The sequence below is a fragment of the Megachile rotundata genome, chromosome 8 (assembly GCF_050947335.1).
Source record: "Megachile rotundata isolate GNS110a chromosome 8, iyMegRotu1, whole genome shotgun sequence".
Classification (NCBI taxonomy): Eukaryota; Metazoa; Arthropoda; class Insecta; order Hymenoptera; family Megachilidae; genus Megachile; species Megachile rotundata.
The window spans coordinates 15,760,724-15,785,773 of NC_134990.1; the positions used below are offsets into that span (position 1 = coordinate 15,760,724).

Consider the following 25,050-nt stretch of genomic DNA (forward strand, 5'->3'; position numbering starts at 1 on the left):
TCAAGTAAGATGTCTGCTTTTGTCAATTTCAGAAAATTTCTTCATTTATGTATGATGTTCATCTTGATAGAATAGTACGGTGATGTTAACTTCTTGTAACACTTTGACGATTCATTTTCAATTTCATCGTGAAATTATCTTGCTATCTCGATTTACTAATAAGAAAAGACGAAGGATGATATCTATATATTTATATATAATTGTATCGCTATATAATAAAACAGAAACGACAATGGCACAGAATATGTTTACTAAACTTGTTACCTTAGCTTTGATTTAGCGTTCGTTTAATTATTGGCAACGTGACGAATAGTTTAAATATTAACATTAGTTCCAAGTTAATCTCATTTCTAGTCTAACTTCTGCTGATTTTTGTCGTATTAAATCTCTCCTCATTCGCTCTCTCGCATTCTCTCGCAGACTCTCTCCCTCTTTCTTCCCTTCTTTTCTCCAAGTAATTAACTCCTGTGTTGTCTGAAAAGTGCCGACCATTGCGTCTGCAACTTCCGGTTTATATTGTGCGTCCTTGGAAATCTGACTAGCACATGGATTTTGAACAAATAAATTAACAGTTTCGTTCTCGATTTCTGTCTACGTGCATGTAAAAGTCCTCGTGGTAATCACGTTTATGGTACAACACGCTGCGAACAAATACGCGATACTCGCGCCAGTCTCTCGGTTAATGCTGAAATGCGAAAGAAAGTATTTCTCCGTGAAATTTATTATCATTCTCACTGATCGTAGTACAGAGCAGATATACTAGGCATACCGCTCGTCGTCACATCGGATATCTCTCTATTAGAACTTCTTTCGTTTACTTATTCACTGTAATGTGCATAGCAACCTACTGCCACGTGCAACGCTATCATCAATGTTTACGAATCGATGAACAAGCGTATAACGTACTTCGTACAATGTTTCTCTGTTTGACGCCGATATACGATCGGCATTACGTACATTATTTATGCTTATAAGGTATGATTCTCTCGGCAGTGATGTCGCACCCATCTTCTCGAACTTTCGCTCCAAGTGTATTAACTATTTATTTATTGAGAATCACATTCCTTTAGAGAAGCATTGTGATCAACTAACAGATTCGTAACAATACACTGAAATACCTAAATATGTACAATATATATCTTAACGAGTAGCGAACAAAATTGAAAATATATAAAATCACAAAACGGACAAGAGAGGCACGACACTGGTTTTCGCGAGCTTTATATGATAAACGGAAGAATGAAATATTTCCTTTTTCTTTTTTTTCTTAACTTTTTTTTTCACAAGATACACTGTTGCAACTTAACATTACACTGTAACGTATCGATAAAAAATACACGAACCTCGAATGGAAAGAGTCTTATATCTAAAGCAATTTGATTAATCGGCGCTAAAAAATGTGTGGAACTCTTATTCAGTAACAGGTATAAATTTTTGGCAAACAAAACATATTATGCATAAGTAACTTTCCACACTACCTGTTTCCGTGCAACATCACTGTCAGGAGTTCATGTCTTTCGTTCTCTCTCGCATTCTGCAACATGCACGCACGTACCGCAAGCACGTACTGCGCGTACGTACCGTACACACACGCACACGCACACACATACATACAACTTGTCGTGAAATCATACAGATCAGTCTATCTCAGTATTGAAACGTTCAACTTTTATAATTTACTGCTTGATAGTCGTCACGGATTGGACTTACTGAGGAAGCTAACCAGCATTCGTTCATGCCGTGCACCCAGACGAGCAAATCTTTTAAGTATCGCGATCCTAAGCGTCGCGGAATTTGATGTTAGTTAATTTTTGCTATTGCTACGTGGACTCGCTGGCTGACTGTTTGTCTGTTGCGCGCGTTGTATATAAATATTCAGAAGCTTCAGTTTGCTGGTGTACAAACAAATGAGGTGCGGTTTCAATACCTCTTCGCCGACTGCTAAGTGTATCGCTACCATGCAGAAAACGGCACTTTTACGTACTGCACTCTCAGTATCGTCGTAAGCCTAATTAAACAAAATTATTAACATCCTATGCAGCCAAGTGCAAGCATCTATAGAAAGTGTTTTGTGCTTACCTTTATGAGTCCAGGCATTACTTTCGATAAATGAGGTTCTATAGCATCGCGACCCCAATGTTCTACAACTTTGTGAAGCATTTTTATTGCCCCCATATTCAATGGATATGGTTCCGTGGTTATTATAGTCGATACCAGATGAATAACTTGTTCTGGTTTTAGAACCATAGCTATCGTTGCGGCGCACTTTTCTGCCATCCAAAGAACCTATTCACAGGAAAGTATTATCCCCTAATTACACACTAATCGTGTATTTACAAAATTTGCATCACTTACTGGAGACCTCGAGTTACTACTACTGGAAGAAGAATCCTGCTTTTGATCGTCCAACTTGTACGCGTTAATTACTTTCAGAACGAGTAGTTCAGGATAAACAGAAAAACTGTCTACAAGTTCTGGACACTTTAGCATGTCGATTAACGTTTGAAGAACTTCTACTTGCATTTTCTTGCTATCGTTGGTCAAACTATCTAATAATGTTTTGAGCAGTTTTCTAAGAAGTAAATACGTGTAATTAAAAATATTGTTAAAAATATTATCACTTAATGGCTACTGAATAATACGATAGTTACTTAAAATTTTGTTTGATATATAAGCCATCTCCTTCTCGAACATATAATTGAAACTCTTGCAGAGCTGTTACTTTTTCTTCGGTTTGCGTCATTTTTGACTGTAACGTTTTAATCATATTGTCTAAAATTTCTGGTCTCTTTATTGAATCAGGCGATGATCCTAAAACGAAGAAGTTAAATCATTGTATAAACAACATTTTTCTGTTATTCGTGTATGAGGGTAATCGTACCATGTGTTTTATAACCATTATTTTCTTGAGGAAGAATAAGATCACCTGCGATTGTATCGCTCGAACCATTTACCGTAATATTCGTAACAGATCGTCCTCTCTGAGTAGGCGAAGACACCGAGGAAGATCGACCCTGATAACGATGAAACATAGCACGTATTATCGCATTCTAAAACAGTACGTGAGCATATCGTATAAACAAGAATTATATCATCCATTTAATTACCGAATTACACAACGTTAACCCTTCCATTTTCTCTTCTACGTCAGCCATATTACTAATGCCGCTATCTTTACTAGTGGTTGCTCTTTCTAAACGTTCAAATCCATAATTCTGAATCTCTGCTGTCGTGCGCCTTAACGATCTGTAAGAAGTACTTCAAAATTGAAATGACTAAGAACTTCTTGCACTAATACTACTACTTCTTTAATACTACTTCTTTACACTAATGATATATCAGGAAACTTACTTGTAAACTTCTTCTAAATTTTCATCCGCATTATCGATATCACCTTTAGCCTTCGTACGGGCTGGTGAACTCTGTGCTCTGGGAGGCGGCGTGCCTGGCGACGCTGGATTGCTAGACCCAGACGACTTTCTTAAATGATTCTGTACTAGTGGCAATGCCGCTTCCTACGATAATCAAGTTAACATCATTCGACATAAGATCAATTTTCTTTGTAAATTAATATTGAATCTATAGTCTTACTTGATAAAACTTTGGTAATTCAGCTAATATCATGGTCACTTTTGGAGGATTTAAATTATACAATGATATGACAGCGTTTTGAGCATGTCTCCTAACATCCTGACTTTTAACGTCATTTGACCAATCAAGTAACCTTGCCAACGCTGTACCTGCTGAATTAGTCAACGCAGAAGGTTCTGCTGTTTCCGCGATTTGAGTGATAAACGTAAGCGTGGCTATTTTTACGCGAGAATTTGGTGTTTGCGTTGGATCCGTCAAAAACCTCATAACAGCGGGTAGAAGTTGCTCTCCAGGGAAACATTCTCTGTAAGAAGAATGTAGATTCAAAGGATAGCTCGACAGAACATAGACATCAATTCGCATATACTTGGACATTCACGTGTTTGCTTTTACCTGACAACATCAAGCGTTTTATGAATTTTTGCTTGTATCGATGCGAGCAGATCAGTACCTAATTTATTCAAGAGTCTTGCACACAACACATAAAGCCAATCACCGAGATCTTCGCTATGAGTAGCTACCAATTCATTCAATGTATCCAAAAATAAACTAAAGACCTTAGTATGAGAATCCATAAACATTTTTGTAAAAATATCCGTCACTTTACGCAATTCCGTAGCTGTAAGCGTATTTCCATTTGATAGAAAATGTTGCAATCCTACCAAACCCTCCTTTCTATCTCCCCAATGTTTATGTGCACAATTTTCTATAATTTCCTTAATATCCTGCAAAGTAGAAAGCAATTTTTCATAACAATATGGATATCAAGGGCACAAAAAATATCTTGTAAATACATCAAAGGAAATAAATTTGTATTGCATTCCTTTTTTTCATTTCTGGCAGAAGAGTATAGTATAAAGTATTAGACACATTTGTATGCATTACATGGAAATCAATATTAAATTTAACAAACCTTTGGGATAGACTGATCCCATATATCACGGTACAATCTTTGTTGAGATCCACTCCATGAGAACGACTAATGGGTAGATGGACGATGGACAGATATGGAGAACAGAACGGCGCATCGCGTTAGTCCAAACCAAACAAATACGCCGCAACAAAAATCAAAAGATAAAACCACACATGCGTTATCTACATTGTCTTAAAATGCTTAAAGCACTGTTTTCTTAAGCCTTCTATCTAACTCTACTCCTCATTTAAATTCAAACGTAAAGTAATTTTACGAATATAGACGAATGAATGTAACAGGGAAAAACACTGCTCTGAGGTTTCTTTCTCATACTATGTTTACACACGAGCGTGTAGCACGATTTCGATGAATTTGACACGTTAACATGGATGTTTAAAGCATGTTTAAATAGCACAACAATAGAAAATCCTTAAATAAATATACTATTGCAGGCACTTATTTTCATTAAACTAAAAAAGAAAAAGCAATACTAAACCAAGTGAATATATAATAAAAAAGCACAATGGTATAGCAATTGTATCGAACTGTATGTATGTAACGCTAATGATACTTGTAAGATGTACAATGAAACTAGTGTTTCTTTCGTAATTTCATTTTATGCTCGATTACGCTTATAATCAATTGCACCTACAAAATTTCTTATTACGAATTAAATGTAAATGCAAAACGAGATAAACTCGAAAAACGAATAAGAATATTACTGGATCATGAATGTGTTATAAAATATTATTTTATTACTTTACTCTTCTACTGATCTTGTAGCAAAATTACATATTACTGCTCTGCTTTCTTATAAAAAGTTTGCAATATCCTATTTGCTTACATCGTTTGGTCGTCTGAAGCTGTCCATGCTTCGTTCTGAACATATACTACTGGTTTCACTGTCGTCGCTGTGATCACCCTTTCCTCTTGGTGTTCTTGTATAGTTATCAATACTTTCAAAAGTGAGCGCATCCGCTAACGCCGACTCTGCTTCGCGCGATTGTTGTAACATCTTTTGCGCCATAACCGGTCTAGACTGCGGCCTATCCGTAGGAGACATGTGCAAACTCCTTCCGCTAGATATCAAAAAGTACCACGTTTTTAATCAAGAACTGAAATCTAAGTGAAATGTCAAGGCAAGTGTCATACCGTATTTTGCTTGCAAAACTTCTGTCCATTCCGAATCTTTGCGGGCTGGGTTCACGACTGTTACCAGTACTTCTGATTCCATGCCCAGATAACCGTCTAGGTCTTGCGATTAACGATTCTCCTTCGCGATTGTACGTTGCGTAACTTAACCTTGACGACGGTGATCCTGATCTACTGCTAGCTGTGGTATATAACACGAAAACGAAATTAAATCTTTTCTAACATGTCATGTTTCCTTAAAGAAAGTCCAAGAATTACTTATGTTTGCTTCACTTACGCTGAGATTGCGACACTCCGGACACTCTTGTTCTTGTTCTGGCTGTTCTTTCTGGGCTAGCAACAGCGGTGGTATCTGGCGATTTACTGGGACGCGCTAAATGAAAAAACGACACATATCATTTTTTAGAACTGGTACTAACAACCGCGATAAAAATTTAATTGATTGTCACTTACGAAGAGACGCTTTTTGTCTGCTCATATTCGCGTACATCATTCTAGCCTTAGCTCTTTGTGCGGCTTGCAGGTCTATCGCGCTAGTAGACCTGACACCTGGAGTTCCACGATCTGTAGAAAAGTTTTGAAAGTTAGTATTGAAGTTATCGAAGACGTCATCGTATATATAAAATATACTAGTGCATGATCTACATCGCGGTGATTTTTCTTAAAGCATCAAACAACAATGTATGAATTACAATGATTATCAGTGGGTCTTTGCAGAACCGGAATACCAGACTGACGATAAGACCGTGGTAAGGACGGAGTACGTCTGAGAGGGCCATGTGGTTGACCCGAAGTTTGATGCAAATTTTCCGTACTACCTTCATACGTTTAATGTAAAGGAGAGTCACAAAGCAGCATGAAAAAAGAGTGACAAATATTTTATACGGAATTCTTCTATTATTTATGCTTCTGCTAGACTGGCGTTTATTCGAAATTGTTATAATTACATAAAAGTAGGATGTACCTGTGGCGCTCATTACTGGTCTGGATGTTCTGGGGCTGACACTCGCCGATCTTGTGACTACATTTAAACTGCTAATACTACCACTGTTGCTAAGAGACATCAACGAGCGTTTATATGCAGTATCAAGACTGTTGAGTAATGCTTCTGCTTGTTCTGGAAAATGATCTTTATATGCCCAATATGACCTGAAAATGTTTCAAATATACAATGTTTGACTACTACTTTTTTCCAAGGATAAAATATGTATTTATTAAAAATACCAAAGATACGTACTTTCTAGCAAAGGCTCTTGCTTCCGAATCCGAGTCTGCTATACCCTTTTTAATCGTGTCCTGTAATATCGTTACGTGCTTCTGCAATATTTGAGTAGGCCACGTTTGTAAAATTAAATTCAGATACTCGCACGATGCTCGACGTATGTCTTTACTTTTGTTACTTAAACATGATGTGATAATTGGCACGAACCGACTGCAATGTGTATTTTGAAGAATAAACCTCACAGCTACAGCTCCAGCTGTTGCCACGACCTGAATGTGAAACATTATAGATGTAAGTATTCGCGTGTTATTATGTTTCCTGTTCACCTGGATTAACACCAGTTCATCACAACTTTTACCTTGGCACTATTTTGTATGAGGTTCATCAGTGTGAGTAGAACTGCCTCTCCGAAACTAGCGAATTTGTTTTTTAGTTCCTGACTAAGAAATGCTAAAGTAATACACGCTTCTCTTACAACTTGCGATCTAAGGTCGGTACAAGCTACTTCAAATGCTCTCTGCATACTTTTTAAATGCTCTAGAAAGTTCTCATAGTTTGTACCGCCTGCTTTAACAATAGCTCTTAATTTTTTCATCTGTAAGATAATTTAAATTTATTACACGTATTGCCAACTTAAATTGAAATGCGTTGTACGTTCCCAAACACATACGTTTTCTGTCCTTTGTTTCCAATCTTTCTTGTCATCGCCAACATTGTCTTTGATAGCTTTCATTTGTTCTTCCAAATCTTTAGCCGAAAATAAGTTTACAGGTGGAACATCTTCGAACGCTGTATGAAAAGTTTCCTCGTCGACTGCTCCAGCCTGACCTAAATATATTAATTAAATTATACATTTATATCAATGTAAATTAATATGCCTTCAATACTACCTATCATGAGATAATGTCATCTGTATTGCTTACACAATAGTTCGATATATTTAAAAAATTTAAGTACTTGTCTTCAAATTAGTTGCTTGTATAAGTGATTAAAACATCGTTTCTTATACGATACCTTTCGATATAAAACATTCTTTACCTTGCAGTATTATGGAATGAAGGTGACATAACAAAAGCAGTGCAATTGAAGATTACAGACATATAAGCATTCTATAGAATTTCACGTTTGTGTTAAGTGCAAATAAACATAGACAAAGCAAAATTATGCAAGGGTCTTGAATCGAGATATGAACGGTACAAGGTGAATATTAATTTGATACAATTTCAAAGTTTCTTGTTTTTTGTATCGATATCATGATGGATCTCTATAAGAAAAGATAAGGAAAAAATAATACCAAAATAAAAGTCTTCTTAACTAAACAGCGCATCGCTTAACGTACGAACCATCATGATATAATACAAATATAGTAAATGCCAATGGAGTTTTAGATACCTGACGTCGATTTTACCGACACGTTTCTTTTGACGGTGGATGCCCTTGGAACCGTGGAAGGTGTATTACCAGGCTGAGCTGTCATGCAAGCGAATAATTAGCATTCTTGTCACCAAAACGTCAACAGTTTATCGACATTTTAGTGTTACAAATTGGGAAAACATTATTAATATTAAGTAAAATGTTGAGCCACAGCAAGGAGAAAGCAAGAGTTATTAGCACGCTTCACACCTGTGCACTGGTTGCAGGAGGAACATGTGCTTCCACGCTGTTAATCTTGAGATACCCAACACTTATGTGTAATAGAACACTTATTTTAGATATAAAACACTTAATTATAGCACATAGAGAGCTTACAACATAACAGACAAAGTGATCAAAAATTTATTAACAAAAGATTAATTAAATAGATTGTTAAAAATTATAAGAATTAAATAAAAATCTTGAAGTATGTTTATATAATATTGATTTTGGTTCTAATCTCTCTACAAGTTTCTGAACAAGTGTATTTTTAAAATACTCTAATATATCAGGTTTACAAATATGATAACAGTCTATTTCTAAGAAAAATTATAAAACTATGTATTAAACATTATTTCTGAATACACCTGTTTCATTTAATTTGCTATCTATCATGCTCAAAATTAAAAAATAATAATTTGTATAATATACTTGGGTGTTATTGACTTATACCAAAATTACAAATATTAAATTTATTCAAAACTCACTTATACCTAAAGCAGAAGATGGAGCTTTTGCAGGACCAAATTGTGCTCTTTTTACAGTAGCACATGACCTTTTCACAGGAGCAGACTTAATCTAAAATATTCAATCAGTATTAATTTAAATTCAAAGATGTAGGCAATATTTAAAATATACTGTTATGCAAAACTTACAGCTCTATCTGTCTCATCTGCACCTTTTCCAACTGAAAAAATAAAAAAAAGTTTAATGTTATCTTATACATATTCTAAAAGGACATATATTTTGCTAAAGAATTAATGTATTCATTTAGTACATTCTACCAAATTGAATCGTAACATATTTTATTCAAAGGTTTATCTTTTCCAAATTAAGTACCTAAGCCTGGATACAACCATGGTGGTTTATGAATATCACAACAGCATCCTCTTGCCCTAGCACCTGGGTGCTTCACAATATTATCCCATTGAAGGATCCACCTACTACTTGAATCCCATAATTTCTGATCAATACTAGGATATTTTTTTAATCCTCTATGTAAGCAGCGATGACTGCTAGGTAATAGCACCCCAGCATCATTCATTGTATACAAAATGTTGCTTCACAAGGCAAAATCACTGAATAACACGATTCTCAAGCCCAAAGCAGATAACACTGTTCAAGATAACATCATACATCACTGAAAGTCTTCATCGTTCTTGCATTCTTAGGAATGAATTGCCTTCTAATTAAAATGATACAAACAGAGAGTAAACATACATGTGAAACCTGTTTCGTCCTTTTCTAACAGTTTTTCTTTATTGCCAAACAAAGAAAACTGAAGAGAAACGTTCGTTCGACGTACAATAGGTAACGCGAGGTGACAATTAAAGAACCATAAAGACGTTAGTGACGTCTAAGTTGTACTTCATAATTATTACCGCCAATTTTTCATTCACTGCTTAATCATTGTCCGTTACGCAAGATTGCAAAGCGAGGGAAACGATAATTAAGGAAACACATTAACTCTCCCACTATAAATCTAATCCTACGGAACCAAACGGGAGTTCAACGCGCTAAGACGAGGAACCTAGATTTGCATTCGTGATATTGTTCGTAATAACGGCGGCAATGAGACACGAGAGAGTTATTTTCTCACGTTACAGATAGCACGCGTCGCATCCTCGTTACGTTAGGTTGGTTAAGATTCACCCCCCAACGCTGATCAGCGTGTTTCCGTTTCACGTAAGAACTTTTTCCGCAAGATACAATGAAACAATCGGCATTTGAAAAATATGAATTGCGCGTACAAGGATCATTGCGTCATAAACACGGTCTGTGGCAAGAACGCGTAATCCATCGGTACACACGTGTACAAGCACGAGCATCTATGTGTATTTTATTATCGTTGATAATGAATAACGTGTACAGGATCTTCGGTTTATCTGCTGCAAAGAATTACCTTTCACGCGATACAAATTCACGTTCGGCGAGAAAAATCGTCGAATTCGTACGAAAGTGAAATTGTTCGTTCTTTATGCGTGCCGAGAAAGTACATTAATAATTCAAAGAAGCGATCATCGTGTTTTCGTCGAGTTTAAAATACGAAACTCGATCGATCGCGGTATAATTTTTCTGACAGAACTGCCGTTGATAAAATTGAATGTCGTATTCGTTTCCCGTAATAATGCGACGCTTCGATTCAGTTATCTTTTTACCGCCAATTCGCGCGTTCCTCTCGGTTGAAACAAATCGATGCAACGGATTTACACGGCTGCGTTTAAAGCCGGAACAAATCGCCTCGCGTTCTTTCCTCGATACCGAGAAACGTCAGTCACGATGACCGTTTTGCAAGACACAATAGCTTCCTACTCTTTTTTTAAATTCTTCACGTTAAATTCTTGCTTCTGTCTCTTAATAAATACAAGAACTTCCTTTAAATATATCGGAATACTGCAAAAACACTTGCGATAACTTTTCGCGAACCGTTCGCGCCGTTATCCATCGAACGTTCGAACGATGCAACTAATGCAACAGCACGCTTCCAGAAGCGAACTAATCATCGAAGCGGATACGTGGACGAGGTATGGTGGTAACTTCGACGTATTTCGATGCAACCGCGGCATTTGTCTGTCTGTTGATCAGGTAAACAAACGCGACGCAAGAAACTGAAACGATCGTCCTTGCCCATTGTCCGTGAACGGCAGTAGCAACACGTATCGTTTAGAACGCGTCACTCCCGATCGTGTTCGGCCCGTGACACAGAAAAAAAAGAAACACGATCAAGATCACCGAGTAGTCCGTCACGATTCTGGATACGTTCAATCCGACGATTAAAACGTCTAGCTTCAAAGAGACAAGCGTCTCTCACGTTGCTAAATGGCGACTCGTTTACGAACTCCCGGTAAGCGCTGCTGCTTACCGCGTGACTCCCGAGTTAAGACCGATAGGGGGAAAGAGGGGGACGAACACCTTCCCCTATCTGTGCCCCTCATGGGGGACCAAACCGAGGGACACACACGCGTTAAAATACGGATTACGTGCTACAGATTAGGCAGAAATTGATCCCTTCTTCTTTTGTTTAAAATTGGGAAGGTATTTTAAATCTCCCGCCATGAGGGGTACTAACGCGGTACAATTCGAAATATGAATGAAATCAATATTAATGAAGCGGTTCATTTATCGACCCCCAGTCTTGATAAATTAAGATCGCATTGTTTAAACACGAAATGAACGACGTAATTGAATGCGTTTCAATGGGAGAACGAAAAAAGAATTGACCCGGTTGCGAAAGCGTCGACAAATTGTCGTTCAGGTGCAAAACGAGAATAATGGATTAATGGTTGTTTCATTCAATTTGCGGCGGTTTTGTTTCTTCTCCCGCGGGTGGAGAGCGTCGAAACGAGGAGAGAGTAACGAAGATTAATATCGTCCGAAACGAGAAGAACAAGACACGCCCGTAACACATATTACGAAAAGAAAAGAGAGATAAACGCGGAGATTTCTGCATAAAAGATAGCTCGATCGTCACCACCTGCTGCAAGGAAAGATTCAGTCGATGCATAATTAACGCGATCAGAGTACGTGTGCACGTCAGAATATGATTAAATTCGATGTCAGCCACGGGATACGAAGTAAAGTGAATCGTTGTAATTACAATGTTTAATCGAAATACGATACGTGCAATAACGTCAAGACTTTTACGGACAAGATAAGAAACAAGAATGCTTCCCACTAACGATAATGTTTTCGATAAAGAAATAAAACTGGACCGTGAGTACGCGACACCGTAATTGCATGTTCCAAATTGTACGTCAAAGATGCAATTAACGTCTGCTCAATCTTCATTTTGCGTTTGGAAGAGACAACCTTTTAAATTATCCGGTTTGCGTACTTACATTGATTTATACGTTGTAAACACGCGACACCGAAGCTTACAGGGTGTCTTACGGTGCACCAGATAATTTTCTAGGTCAAAAGAACTTTTTCTCTTTTGTGTACAATACGATCCGCTCGTTTTTCCCCGGGAGTTACGGATTTATATCCATACCGGTAATTACAGCTCCATAATTAACGCGAAGCGTGTAGGTCGTGTCTTTTCTTTCAACGAAGCTCCGGAGCTTCTTAGAAATTCAGTATGGATCGAGCGCGGAATAAATTATGGATAGAAAACGAGATGCAGTCACGGTGATTTCTTTAGATATCGTACGCAGCGACTGTCGTTCATCGGTGAAAGTAACGTTATTTATTGTTCTTAACGATCAAGGAGATACGTCGCTTCCGATTTCCCATCGAAGAAAGCTGATTTCAGAAAAAAAATTCATTTTTCCTAATTTATATACGAGGTATCTTACATCTGACAATTGGTCGGAAGGTAGAAATTTATAAGACGCTTGTAACTTCAACTACTGAAGTGGAAAGCTTGCGAAACTACAAACTTCAATTTGGAAGGGTTCCAAACTACTCCGCTTACAAAAGAAGAAAGTTTGTAATTTGGAAAGGTACAAGTTATCACTCAGGGAAATAGAAAGCTCTTAAGGAGGTGAAAATCTTATTATTTGGGGTACTCGAGGTCGAAAAAATTAATCATTCGTTCGTGCGTTACAAGATTACTCTTACACAAGAAGAAAAGTCTTTATCACCCTTACTGTTATCGTTGCAGTAAGTCTCGGATGAAGGCAATAATTACCCTATTAATTTGTCAATTTTTCATTGAACAATGCTCTGAAAGATTCGTACACCTATCAGAAAGCGTGTACGCACGTGTACTTTTACTTTCGATGTTGCCTAGCTTTTCTGTCGATACTAAAACGCGAAACGGTCGCAACGTGGAGAATGTCAGCGAGAGTCGGTCGGATAAAAAGGGCATCCGTGAGCTATTCCACGCTTTAATATCTGATCGTGCACACACGCCAGTGCACGCTGAAGATAAATCTGCGTTACCACCCTACCTTTCACTTCTCCTGCACGTGTATACACGCGTCTCTCTGTCCTCAGGGTAAGGTCGCGCAATAAGAAGCCGACTTCGAGCGGTGTGGGTGCTAATTTCGATCGACCAGTCGAACGATACGGGTAGTAATAATCGTTTATCGAGAAACCGTCGTTGAAATATCTGTCATTCTTCGGAGGTAACTGTTCGTCGATAAAATCGATCTGACACTCGGAGATGGAAAAAAGTCTATTGTCCTAGTATCGTGCAACGACTTTGCACGGCAGAGAAATCGCAGTATAATTGCGATTCAACCTAACACACAATCTCTATGCCAGGTCACAGGGAAACGAGAGAGAGACGGCGAAAACGAGACTTATGCAAATTTTTCCTATGTGCAGCGTTTAACCTTTTCATGTCACATGACACGGTACAAAGAAACTCGCGTCGCTAACTTGAATAGGTTGAATGTAAATTCCGTAGATCGGAGAAAAATGAGAAGAGCTAAAAACTATTTTGCAACGTGGAAAGGTGCTGAGACACGGACAGACTACTAATTTTCTACAAAAATAGAAAGCTTGCATAAAGGTAGAAACTATCAAGGTCAACAGAAAGCTCGGAAACCTTGGCACTTATCAAAATAAGCTTACAGTAGAGAGAAACATAGGAAGGATGCGGATTAATTCTTCATGGCAATTTGGCGTTCTATTAATATATCTGAAATCAAGCGAAGAACCGTAATTCTCTTGCCAAGCCCATGTATGACCTAATCGTGACCAGCTGGAGAAGAAATATATTCTTGTCTTCAACACGGACGTCTCGTCGCTTGCTAATTTGATACGCGGAATAGAAAAGGTTGCGGCCATCGAGCCGTATTATTTTTTTTCATGGACTACCGGATTTTTCGCATACTAGGACATTAGGTATCGTTGCGAATATACTTTCACTTCAGACGACACTTTTTAAACAATACGAAAATGATCATACCTGCAAAACGAATTACTAGTTCCGAAACGTTGTCTAACGAGAAAATACTTGGTTTTGCTAAGAAAGTAATCGCAGAAATTTCCAAAGGCTGGATTGTCTACAACAAAATAAAGGATCATGAAAATCGTCTTGTTCTCTGATCATTATATAAGAGATATCGGCATCCTTTTTTTTGTAACGTTCAAAGATTGATTATACAATGGAATGTAGGTGAGTCATCGGAAAATCTCGGTTTACTTGGACTTCTTCCACCGGCGTAGAGTTGCAGCTTTTTCTTGTTAGATTTGGAATATGTTAAGTATTCGGTTATATTATGTTGCCGACACGTAATATTTGCAATCGAAATTCGAATACCCTGACAGTAGTATTACATCGTTACAAGGCCGCTCGTTTGAAGCAGGACGGCTTTAGTCTGGTATGAATTACAGACAGCCTTTTGAAACAATACACCGTCGATATTGCATAGTACACCGTAGCTATCGATGTATAGTAGTATTATGTAATATCATAGAATAGATAACGCGAATTAGCGAGCACTGTGTTCCCTCGGAAATGACACCTCGACTTTCTGGCCGAGGTTTTCTTCTTGTGTTCTTCAAGCTAAATCGTTTATTTCGCTCATTTATAACTTAATAACGCGTTACGGTCTTTACAGAAAGGTTTCTTTTGCCAATTACATCGTTGACCATAAATCTGCTGTCTCGATTGTTTCTTCTCTTACATCCAAACTCGTAAGGGAAATCAATCTCGAGAAACGAGCAGCAGTTACTCGCGAAAAAAGAAATCTACGATCTGATACGAACGATCAGAAATTGAGCCGAAAACGTGCCATCGCGATATAATTAAATTCAAATTGGCCGTGTTTTATCGTGCTGCTTCGAGTAAATATTCTTATCACGTTGCAGAACAAGCGGTCCTTGCTAAATATTCATTGCGCGTTACCGGTAACGTGAACGGACCGAGAGAGAGGCAAAAGAGGAGAGACGATAGGCTCTTCTCGAATGCGAATGTATTCGCTATGCGATAGCATTCGTGGCTGCGGGATGGCAGCACGATACAACTCGTAAGTTGAATAACATAATGAAGGTGACACACGAGACACTTTTTACGTATCTCTCCTGACTTAATTTAACGAATACCCGCAGAGAATGAAATTCCATGGATACTCACCGTCCGAGGACATTGCCAGGGGTAACAGATCACCTGCAGCTTTCATCTGATCGAATTTCTCTATCAACAACAACAACCTGCAACAGGAGACAACGCACGATTATAAAAAGATTCGAGAAATTACCAAGCTGTTAGTATTCTTGTGTGACTAAGTTAGTATTATTCTGTGACTAAGTGTTGGTTATTGTCAACGTGTGGTACTTCATGTCACAACCGTTAGCAACAAGGCGATCGAAAAAAGCTGTTATCTCGCTTAATTTATACGGGCTACTCGCCAACATACGATTTCGCTTTTTCACTTACTTCGCGTGCGGTACGTTGTGCTTTCTCTGCAAATCGACGCGTAATCTTTCCCCGACGTGTCTGTAGATATCCGCCAACGTGTTTAAAGCCGTTTCTCGTACTTTTTCGGATGGGTCCGATAACAGTTTTACGATGCTTGGAATTACTCCGGACAGCATCATCTCGTCGGCTCCGTGTCTGAAAATGATTTATCGATAAAGTTCACGCTTGACAAATTACGTATTCGTCACTTACTCGTTTAACGTCGTCGTTAAGAGAATCAATGCCTCTTCCCGTAATTTGGCGTTCTTGTGGTTGAAGGCTGGTCGCAGTCTGTCCAAAAGTTGCTGAGGAGTCATGCATCCTTTCTCCATTATCTTAAGCAATAACAACTGCGCTTTTCCTCGCGTGGCGTCTTTGCTGTCACCTGTGAGAAAAGACACGATATTGTGATTATGATTCTTAACGCCGGCTTAGTACAACAAAGTAGATCGGTGAGAAACAAGCAACGCTCCAAAGACCGGTTCGGAGTATATTTATCTATGCGTCATGATATCTCATCTTATAATAAGCGGTTGAACTTTCGTGCTTATTTTATCAGGAGCTCGACGTTCGCTAACAAATGCGATTTAACGAGATCAGAGTTTATAATTAACGAAACAGTATAATACCGAACTATATTACGCAAAGTCGATGATATTTATAGACGTTTGAGTACGTTAAGAGTTCTATTATCTCTCTGGTCCAGTTACTTGCTTCATTTAGTATGAAAGGTGCTGCGATATGGCACTTTATCAAATTCGAATTTAAAGACACACCTAATCTGTCTATCGCTGGCTGAATAACGGTGGAGATATAAGGCTTGAAGTCGTGACCCATTCGATCCGCAAGGAACGTAAGGACTTCCAAACCATTCTGGACAACCTGTAACAACAAAAGTCATTTAAATTCACGGCATATCGACCATTATAGCAAAATGATTGTCCTCTTTCGTTTACGCTTCGTTCTAAATCTTCCACGGCTTTCTAGCCGACCTACCAAGGCGATCGAGGTTCGCCGGCTAATTTGCTGAACATAGAAAGACGCTTTATACGCCACTTCAGCGATCAAATCGTTAATTAGCCTCGCATACACGGAAAAATAGCAAATTCAGCGAATACATCGAATCTCGCGTGTATTAATTATGCGAAATTATCTTCGATTCCAATATACTTCAGGAAAGTTAGCTCGTGTGTTTCAATGTGAAAATGTTCTGATCATGAGAAGTGATCTTAGGAAAATAAAAATTCTCCGCAAAGATGTTGCTTCTTGTTTATGTTCGAGGTCCACGGTATATTGATCCGAGCAAGATTAACTCCCCGACTACCTGGTTGAAAAATCGTAGACCCCTCGCACTTTCCCTCTTGCTCGTAATTATACTTAGGTTCATGAACCCTCACTCGTAATCATTACCTGGCTGTATTTTTCTCTCTCCGGCTTTCATCAAAGCATAATCGCGAAGTCTGCGCGAATTACGCGTATTCCGGTCTCGTGGTTACACGCGAAATCAATAAGAACCTTTTAATGATTGCGGTGTGGAATGAAACTCGGTAACGTATCTACGCTATTAATTATCATTCCAGTACACTGTTTCATTCAATCTTAACATGTGTACAATTGTTTCTTCAGTCATGCAACGATACATGAAATTAATCCTCGACATCCTTCATTCATTGTACAATTGTTTCTTCGGTCATGCAACGATACATGAAATTAATGCTCGACATCCTTCATTTAATAAAAATTTTCTATTCATTTTTAATCGCTAGTCAACGTTATAATCCACGTTATCGGATGCTGTCATGGCTATTTCTACTGCGCGTTAACAGCTTTAAAGTTCGAATCACAAACAGACCCTTTTGGCTTTCATCATTTTTGCAAAGAATATAAAGCTTAAGAGTTTAAAATAAACGTTATTTCTTTAAAGCGAATGTTGAAAGAGCCTGTGATTCGAGGGTGAACGAACTGTTCCCCCGGGAGGACGAGCAGATCAATATAGAAAGTGCAAGTGTATTTATCGTGGCTCAACCCCTCGAAGTAAACCTTGTCGACCTGTCTATCCACGCTAACAAGGGATAAAATAAAATATTCTCGAGATTATTCTTTCTTCGATCGCAATTATCGATACAAATCGAAGCTGTCTCGAGTTAAACCCAATGTCACTGTCTGCAAAATCGTCCATTACTTTGCGACAGTTTAAATACATTTAACGAAGCGCTATACATAGACGCGTAAACCTATTTTAGATGCGGCGGGGTAAACGTTCTCTCAGGGCTGTCGTCTGGCTGTGACATCATTGCTCAGCACCGAGGCTTTTCATTTCTCTTTCTGCCTTAACTCCCATATAATTAGCACGCGTTCTAATCAACGGCCTGGCAAAATAACGAGAGATTTCGATCTTACTGCCAATGACACACAAATTTCCATATGGAGCCACTGACTTGGACAGTTTTTGAACATTATGATAAAGCAAATCCTTTCTTTGTATAGGAACTGCAGGCTTCAAAGAACTACACCTTCTGACACAACCTAAGTTGTTGTTAGACTTTTATAACATTGACTTGGACAGTTTTGGAACATTATAATAAAGCAAATCCTTTCTTTGTATAAGAACTGCAGGCTTCAAAAAACTACACCTTCTGACACAACCTGGGTTGTTGTTAGACTTTGATAACATTGACTTGAACAGTTTTGGAACATTATGATAAAGCAAATCCTTTCTTTGTATAAGAACAGCAGTCTCCAAGAAACTACCCCTTCTGACTCAGCCTCAGTTGTTGTTAAACTTTGATAACTTTGATGACTTGATCAATTCTGAAAAATTATAAAGCAAATCATTTCTTTATATAAGAACAGCAGTCTCCAAAAAACTACACCTTCTAACTCAGCCTAAGTTGTCATTGGACTTTGATAACTTTGACTTGGCCAACTTTGAAAAATTATAAAGCAAATCCTTTCTTTGTATAAGAACAGCAGTCTCCAAGAAACTACCCCTTCTGACTCAGCCTCAGTTGTTGTTAAACTTTGATAACTTTGATGACTTGACCAACTCTGAAAAATTATAAAGCAAATCATTTCTTTATACAAGAACAGCAGTCTCCAAAAAACTACCCCTTCTGACTGAGCCTCAGTTGTTATTAAACTTTGATAACTTTGATGACTTGGCCAACTCTGAAAAATTATAAAGTAAATCCTCTGTTTGTACAGAAAAGCAGTTTCCAAAAAGGTATCCCTCCTATAAGACTACTTGTTGTCTGGATAATTAACGAAGAGGAAAAAAGCGTCGAATCATGAAAAGTTGAGTGTGTACTTGACGCACCTTGAACTTTATCTGTAGAATCTGCTGTCCCACACGAGACCGCTGACTTTAACGACGCGACCTCTTCTAATTCGATTCGATCGTGAACAAGAGATAACAATAGATGGTACTAAATGCGCTTCAAAGACCGTTCGAAGTACGCACATTGCGTAGGCGAGTTGTCTGACCTTCCTTGTCAAACTTAGGAGAACAGGTTCCATTAAAAGTGTTGAGACCACGTGGGAGGTGGCCCTCCTTGCAGAGCCATTCGCGAAGAAATTTTGATGGTCCAGGAAAATGAAGATAGCTTGAGTTTACGGAAACTTTTCATGTTTGCACGATCTCGATTTGTCTCGAATTATTTTCATCGCTGTTTGCGCAACTGTCAATCGTACAATGCGGTTTTTAGGTCAGGTTATCCGCGAAAAGTCACCTATGGAGCAAAAGTCACGATCGATAAGTACTGATTTGCTTAATTGTTTCAGATGATCTAAACGGACGTTGATTTAATACGTATCGATTATCAGAAAAACGAGATAAACCGCAATGCGTCAATTATGTAACCCGTATCAAGTGTCGATTTAATAAATACCGATCAAAGGGCTAATCGGATAGTCGTGTAGATACTTTAAAGAATCCGCGTAAAGCTTCGTGTAAAATGAACATTTCATTTGACGTTTCTGTTTTACACCTACAATTATCCTCTTCTCTGTTATTACCCGATGCAGATAAACGATCATAAACGAGCATCGCTACAAAAAAGCGTGCTGATTGCTTTTATTAGTTCTCAAATTATCCCATTTTACCCATCATCGACAGAAATTTATTGCTTACGAGATACGTTTCATTTTCGCTGATATGTCAGTGCTCCAGATAGACACATAATGGTCACTTGGAAGCTATTAATAATTTATGAAATAACAACCGACATAAAGCGGATAATTCGACCGCTTTGAACTTTACACTATCGAACATATTTATCGGAACTTTTAACATCCCCCGCGAGTTATCGAACGTGAAGGTAGAGCTTTAAAATGAAAAACTGTTTTCATCGATAAAATCTTTTAACAGTGTGAAGATCTGAATGTGAACATTGTGAAAATTTTTCGTATAGCAGTGCTATTAATATCTGATAAAACTCCCTACTATTGCGAAGAAGTCCTAACCGAATTTTAGAACCATATATAAACTAAAGAGTGAAAGATTATGTATGAATAAAACGCGAAGTGCAGCACCTTTTCAAGTGATATATTAGCAACACGTTATGCAAGTAACGAAGTACGAGTTTACTAGCGTGATACGTGCAAAAAGCATCGAGGTGAGGGTGATGTCATACTTTAAATTCGAAAAAGGAAACGTTCGAGGCAGAGAAAAGAGAAGAAAATGACGGCGGGTAGAAAGAGAGAGATGCAGTTTACGTTGTCCTATGTCCTTGACATCGTTACGATGCACCGATACCTTGCAAAAATGGTGCAGCTAAGATCTTCCATAACGAGACGTATTGTGATCCAATTGCTCCGAATCGAGTGACGCGGAAACCTCGAGCGAATATTCTACCTTTGCTCGTTTATTCTAGGAACGCTCCATTAAGTTTGAAATTTTATTATGCTCGTTTCGGTGACCTAGACCGCCGCCTTAGATTTTATCGAAATACGACTTGACCCAGACTTGACCTAAAGCCTTTATGAATTTTGATTCTATCGTAGAGAACCTTAGATCTTATTTTAAATACTTGTCTCACGAGTTCTTGAGCAACCGTGTTTATCGGGGGTAAATATTCTGTTGTAATAATACGGTAAATAAAGGAAGCTGAGATATGAATGCTTTGTAAAGGTTAACGCTAAGAAATTGCGACACGAACGTGACTCTAATTCGAATTCTAACGAATTTAATTGAGAAACGTGATAAGCGGGAGTAAGAGTCCTGTACCGCAGTATAAGAAAAGTTTGGTGAAAATCGATAGGGTTGTCCTGGCGAAATAGAGAGGCTCATCACGTAGCCGCTGGGTAGGCTTCTTGCCAAAACTGCGACAATACCGAGGTTGACGAAAATTAAAAACTGCAATCAGCAGCCTTAACGATCCCATCTTCGTTAACCCAGCCTAGATAAGTCTCACAAAAGCTCTTGCAAATACCTAAAAACCAGAATCTTCTTGTATTCATTTTTTACAAACTTCACGTACAATTAGACAGAATTGTATCGAACATTCTATTTGAACACGCGACTGTGTTTACTCGTACAACACGAATTCATTTCCCTTTTCACTGACGAAACGGTTTCTCGCGTGTTACGGACATTTTTGGACTCATAACGAGCTTACAGCAACAAGTGGCTCTAGATAATGATACACGAATACCTTATGCTTTGGATTTTACCTTCAAGACGTTTATCAACGCTGAATTAAAAAAATAACCGACATTAAAACGGTTCGTGAGATATCTTGAATTCAGAAGCAAGGTTGCACGAAATTTTAAAATATCTCGCGTTGATTTTTCAACGTACCCTAATGTTTTCGTACGCAGTCTTTCAAAGAATCGATTTACGTAAAAGTTCTCCAACAAAATACCTGCAAGATAAAAGAAAAGTTTCGTGGAAACCGTGCAACAATGAAAAGCAACTCTAAATATAGGAGTGAACAAACCTACGTTTAAATATGCTTGTTTCGTGCGAGTATTCGTACACGCGGATAACACAAGGAAATGCGTGTGGCACAAGGGGGACTCGTGCATTATGGAAGAAACTGAATTTCAACCGTGAACTTCGACTTGGTCAAGTGTTACTCGTTTATCAGTATGGAGGGTCTAATTTTCTATCTGCTTCTTATGCGGCTCGAGAAACATGACGCAAGTCTTTATTGACCGGTGAATTTTGGCTAGTGTCAATTTTTCAGTGTTCACGTAGCGTGACGTCATCCTGCGTCGGTTTCCATTTACAGAATGGAAATAAAACTTTTGACCAACGCTTCCAAGACAACGTGCCTTTGTTTCCTTTCAAAGGAAACCATTGTAAAACATTTTTGCTTCGTTTGAAACTTGAACGTAAATAGAAAAAGATTTTCATAGATCTAGGACAAACTTTTAAACTCCTACATCTTGTACCCAGTTCCGAACGTCACACGTGCGTCTTGTATCTGCGATTTACTACACCACGCTCATTCAGGCATTTACTGCATCCAAAATCATCCATACCAATCCTAAAACCAGAATTTTTAATGTAGTTAATTATTTGGATCAAAATATTTCACCGATATGCATTTCGAATACATCGTATAATTTACATGTGTATACAAAACAAAATGTCCGACCGTACCTGTCCCATTAACATCTAAACATTTTAATATGGATAATACTGTCCCATAATCCTGTGGGAAATTTAGGTTACCATAAAATATAATCAGCCTTACATCCTTCAATCTCGTGAAACTTCGTGAATATTTCGGTTTAATATATACAGTAATAATTTCCTCTTGATACATCGAACGTTCCTTCATCTATAACCGGAGAGCATTTAACTGAACTTAATGGCTCGAAGTAACCGCGAATCTTTCAGCGACATACACACCGTGACATGCTATGGCAAAGGACACGTTACGTACATGGTGTGAAAGTTTTTTTCCCTTATACGTACACGAGATAAATCGAGCCAGAGTTTTGTCGTACCTTCATCTGGCGAAGACCAACAGATTCGTTGTAAATGATCGTTTTCATTTAGAGCACATGGATGTGGACTAACGATTATTCTAATTGGAAATAACTCCTTGCAACACAGTCACGCGAGGAACGTTATTAAAACCTAAGGTCGTGCTATCGATTTTCAGCTGACTCATCAGACGACTAGATGAAATTAGTTTAAACAAATGATTTTTATAGCATTTTTGTTTATAAACAAGGCAACTCAAAGTCTATGCACTCTAAAATAATTACAGTTGTTCGAGTTCATTCTATTCGTGAGATCGAAAGTGATTCTCGAAGATCGAAAATCGAATACATTTCGTAAGTCGAAGTTATTCGATATTTCAACATATCGAGTAACTAAAAGATTGCACGAACAATCTTTCGTAAGATTTTCGTTTGAAACGTCTCTTTTCTCTATTCGTAAATACAATGAATTGAAATTCAGTGTACAAATCAATCGCATCTTTGTCGCGAGAAATATCGTTCGCGTGTATCGAGCGTAGAAAGTTTCGAGTGTACGCAGACACGACTCGCGCAAGCAGTAGATGTATAGGTCGACGAAAAGGAAACGTATACAAATGCATTTTTTTAGAGTATTCCAAATGATGACTGCATTGATTACAACGATCATAACGTTACAGGTATGGTTGCATGTATTCTACGAATCGTTTACACGTTGTTTGTCAATTAATATTCTGACGTATACGAATAGTGATATTCGATAAATGAGCACCTCTGCTCGTACGCGCCGCAATCTGATCGTCGGTTTGTCACCCGGCACACCCCGTTGTTGTTTCAGTAATTCTTTAAACGGTTTTGTTACTTTATTTGCATATATTAGTTGAACGCGATTTACTTGATGGTTTTATAATCATTGGCAAATAAGAATGTTCATTTGCTTGATCTTGTTTACATAACAACAGTAAGCAATCATCACAAATAAGTGAAAGCGATAAACATTTCTTGAAAGCATAAGAATTATCATTTGACAGAGAAGAAAACAAGATTGATATATGCTGTAAATACAGAAAAAGTACAAGAGAGTAGAATACTTTCTTTGACGAATCGACTAAACGGGAAAGTCTAAAGAGTACGAGTATGCTTTATTGGTGCGAGAGACATAGAACAATGTATAAAATTTGAAAAAGAAATTAGGCGGAGAAGCGTTACCTTGGGATTCCCGTTGCTGAGCCATGGTATGATGTTATCGATGAACTGTCCAATGTCTTGACACTCGATACTCTTGGTGGTGTCGCCCAAATAATTTAATAATAAACTACCAACATTTAATTTCTTCTTGATGTCCATCGTTGACAGGAGCGGCATAAAACCGTCCATATCACGCGGATTCACCGCCATGGTGGCTAAACGCACGTCGTCTCCACACCTTCGCGAGGAGTCTCTGAACCAAACTAGATTTCACTCGTGCACGTCAAAGCACATAGCTCGTAAAAGTTTCACGATGCACGAAAACCAAACTCGCGTCTTTCGTCATGCCAATGACGTTTCTCACCAAGTACTCGATTATCGGCCAAGCAAAATTGTCCGTGCGGTTTAAAAGCCATACGCAAAACAGTACGATTCCCTGCTTAATTCGCGACCGCTGTCGCGATAGGTATTTCGATGTATCGATCTCGAACAAGCGACGATTTTTTCACGATTTTGTACGCAACAGTTTGTCAAACGTCGAACGATTAAACAGAAACCACCGTTTGCATTTTATTTCTATTACGCACGAAAAATAACGAACACTAACGAAAATTATCGTGCATACGACGCCATTTTGATTTCTCAATCATCTGTCTCTGTTTCTCTCGTATGACTACAGCGACAGTTAGTTCGTGCGGACGACACGTTAAACAACGATTTTGTTCGTCAGTTGCATCCAGCGAAACTATTTCAAATATTTTTTAGTTCTTTTTGCGTTATCGTCGTTCGAAATAGTCGTGAGTACATTCCAATTACAATCTTCAACTAATAATTACTTTACAGATATTTTTTATACGTGCTTCTTATTTATAACTGTTGTGATTTGTCTTCGGCTATTTTTCATTAACACAGATTTATAACGATCTTTGAATTTAAAGTATTATTTTTAACTTAAATTTACAAATATTTCAATGAATTTATACGTAATATTTTGTTTCGATATGAATATAGTAACATTTTATGATTGATAGATCCCATTTACAAAAAAAAATAGAAAAGTGCATTGTTGAA

The 25,050-nt window shown here is 38.0% G+C and overlaps 1 protein-coding gene and 1 long non-coding RNA gene across 21 annotated transcripts; both read right to left on the reverse strand.

Annotated features, from left to right (window-relative positions):
* Positions 1 to 703: 703 nt before the first annotated feature.
* On the reverse strand, positions 704 to 24,645 carry chb (CLIP-associating protein). 15 transcript variants are annotated; one of them, XM_076534138.1, is made up of 27 exons: positions 24,001 to 24,645; positions 16,638 to 16,743; positions 16,075 to 16,246; positions 15,841 to 16,017; positions 15,538 to 15,614; positions 9,167 to 9,198; positions 9,005 to 9,089; positions 8,271 to 8,348; positions 7,549 to 7,706; positions 7,237 to 7,473; positions 6,894 to 7,147; positions 6,621 to 6,805; positions 6,349 to 6,474; positions 6,110 to 6,220; positions 5,934 to 6,029; positions 5,657 to 5,837; positions 5,349 to 5,583; positions 4,505 to 4,570; positions 3,985 to 4,316; positions 3,592 to 3,895; positions 3,352 to 3,515; positions 3,108 to 3,258; positions 2,882 to 3,014; positions 2,652 to 2,811; positions 2,356 to 2,572; positions 2,080 to 2,286; positions 704 to 2,008 (listed from the first exon to the last, which is right to left on the reverse strand). In XM_076534138.1, the coding sequence occupies exons 1-27, from the start codon at positions 24,187 to 24,189 to the stop codon at positions 1,805 to 1,807; spliced, it is 4,437 nt and encodes a 1,478-aa protein (XP_076390253.1). In that variant the 5' UTR covers positions 24,190 to 24,645; the 3' UTR covers positions 704 to 1,804. The 15 variants fall into 15 exon arrangements, with proteins under 15 accessions (XP_076390253.1, XP_076390254.1, XP_076390252.1 ...); XM_076534139.1 differs by having other exon boundaries at positions 3,108 to 3,246; positions 8,999 to 9,089; XM_076534137.1 differs by having other exon boundaries at positions 8,999 to 9,089.
* Positions 19,611 to 23,985, reverse strand: LOC143264946 (uncharacterized). Of its 6 annotated transcripts, none has more exons than XR_013038925.1 (4): positions 22,784 to 23,985; positions 22,466 to 22,646; positions 21,802 to 22,349; positions 19,611 to 21,722 (listed from the first exon to the last, which is right to left on the reverse strand). It is a non-coding gene; the product is annotated as an uncharacterized LOC143264946 (long non-coding RNA). The 6 variants fall into 6 exon arrangements; XR_013038924.1 differs by having other exon boundaries at positions 21,802 to 22,143; positions 22,232 to 22,349; positions 22,466 to 23,985; XR_013038926.1 differs by having other exon boundaries at positions 19,611 to 21,290; positions 21,362 to 21,722; positions 22,466 to 23,985.
* Positions 24,646 to 25,050: the final 405 nt, after the last annotated feature.

Bases quoted from the DNA above. Each gene is read 5' to 3' on its own strand.
- chb (XM_076534137.1), bottom strand. From the start codon at position 24,189: ATGGCGGTGAATCCGCGTGATATGGACGGTTTTATGCCGCTCCTGTCA. The intron at 16,247-16,637 runs GTGTGTCTTTAA...CTTTTCTCACAG, and splicing joins GCCAGCGATAGACAGATTAG to GTGACAGCAAAGACGCCACG. The intron at 7,707-8,270 runs GTATCTAAAACT...TAATATATTTAG, and splicing joins GTCGGTAAAATCGACGTCAG to GTCAGGCTGGAGCAGTCGAC.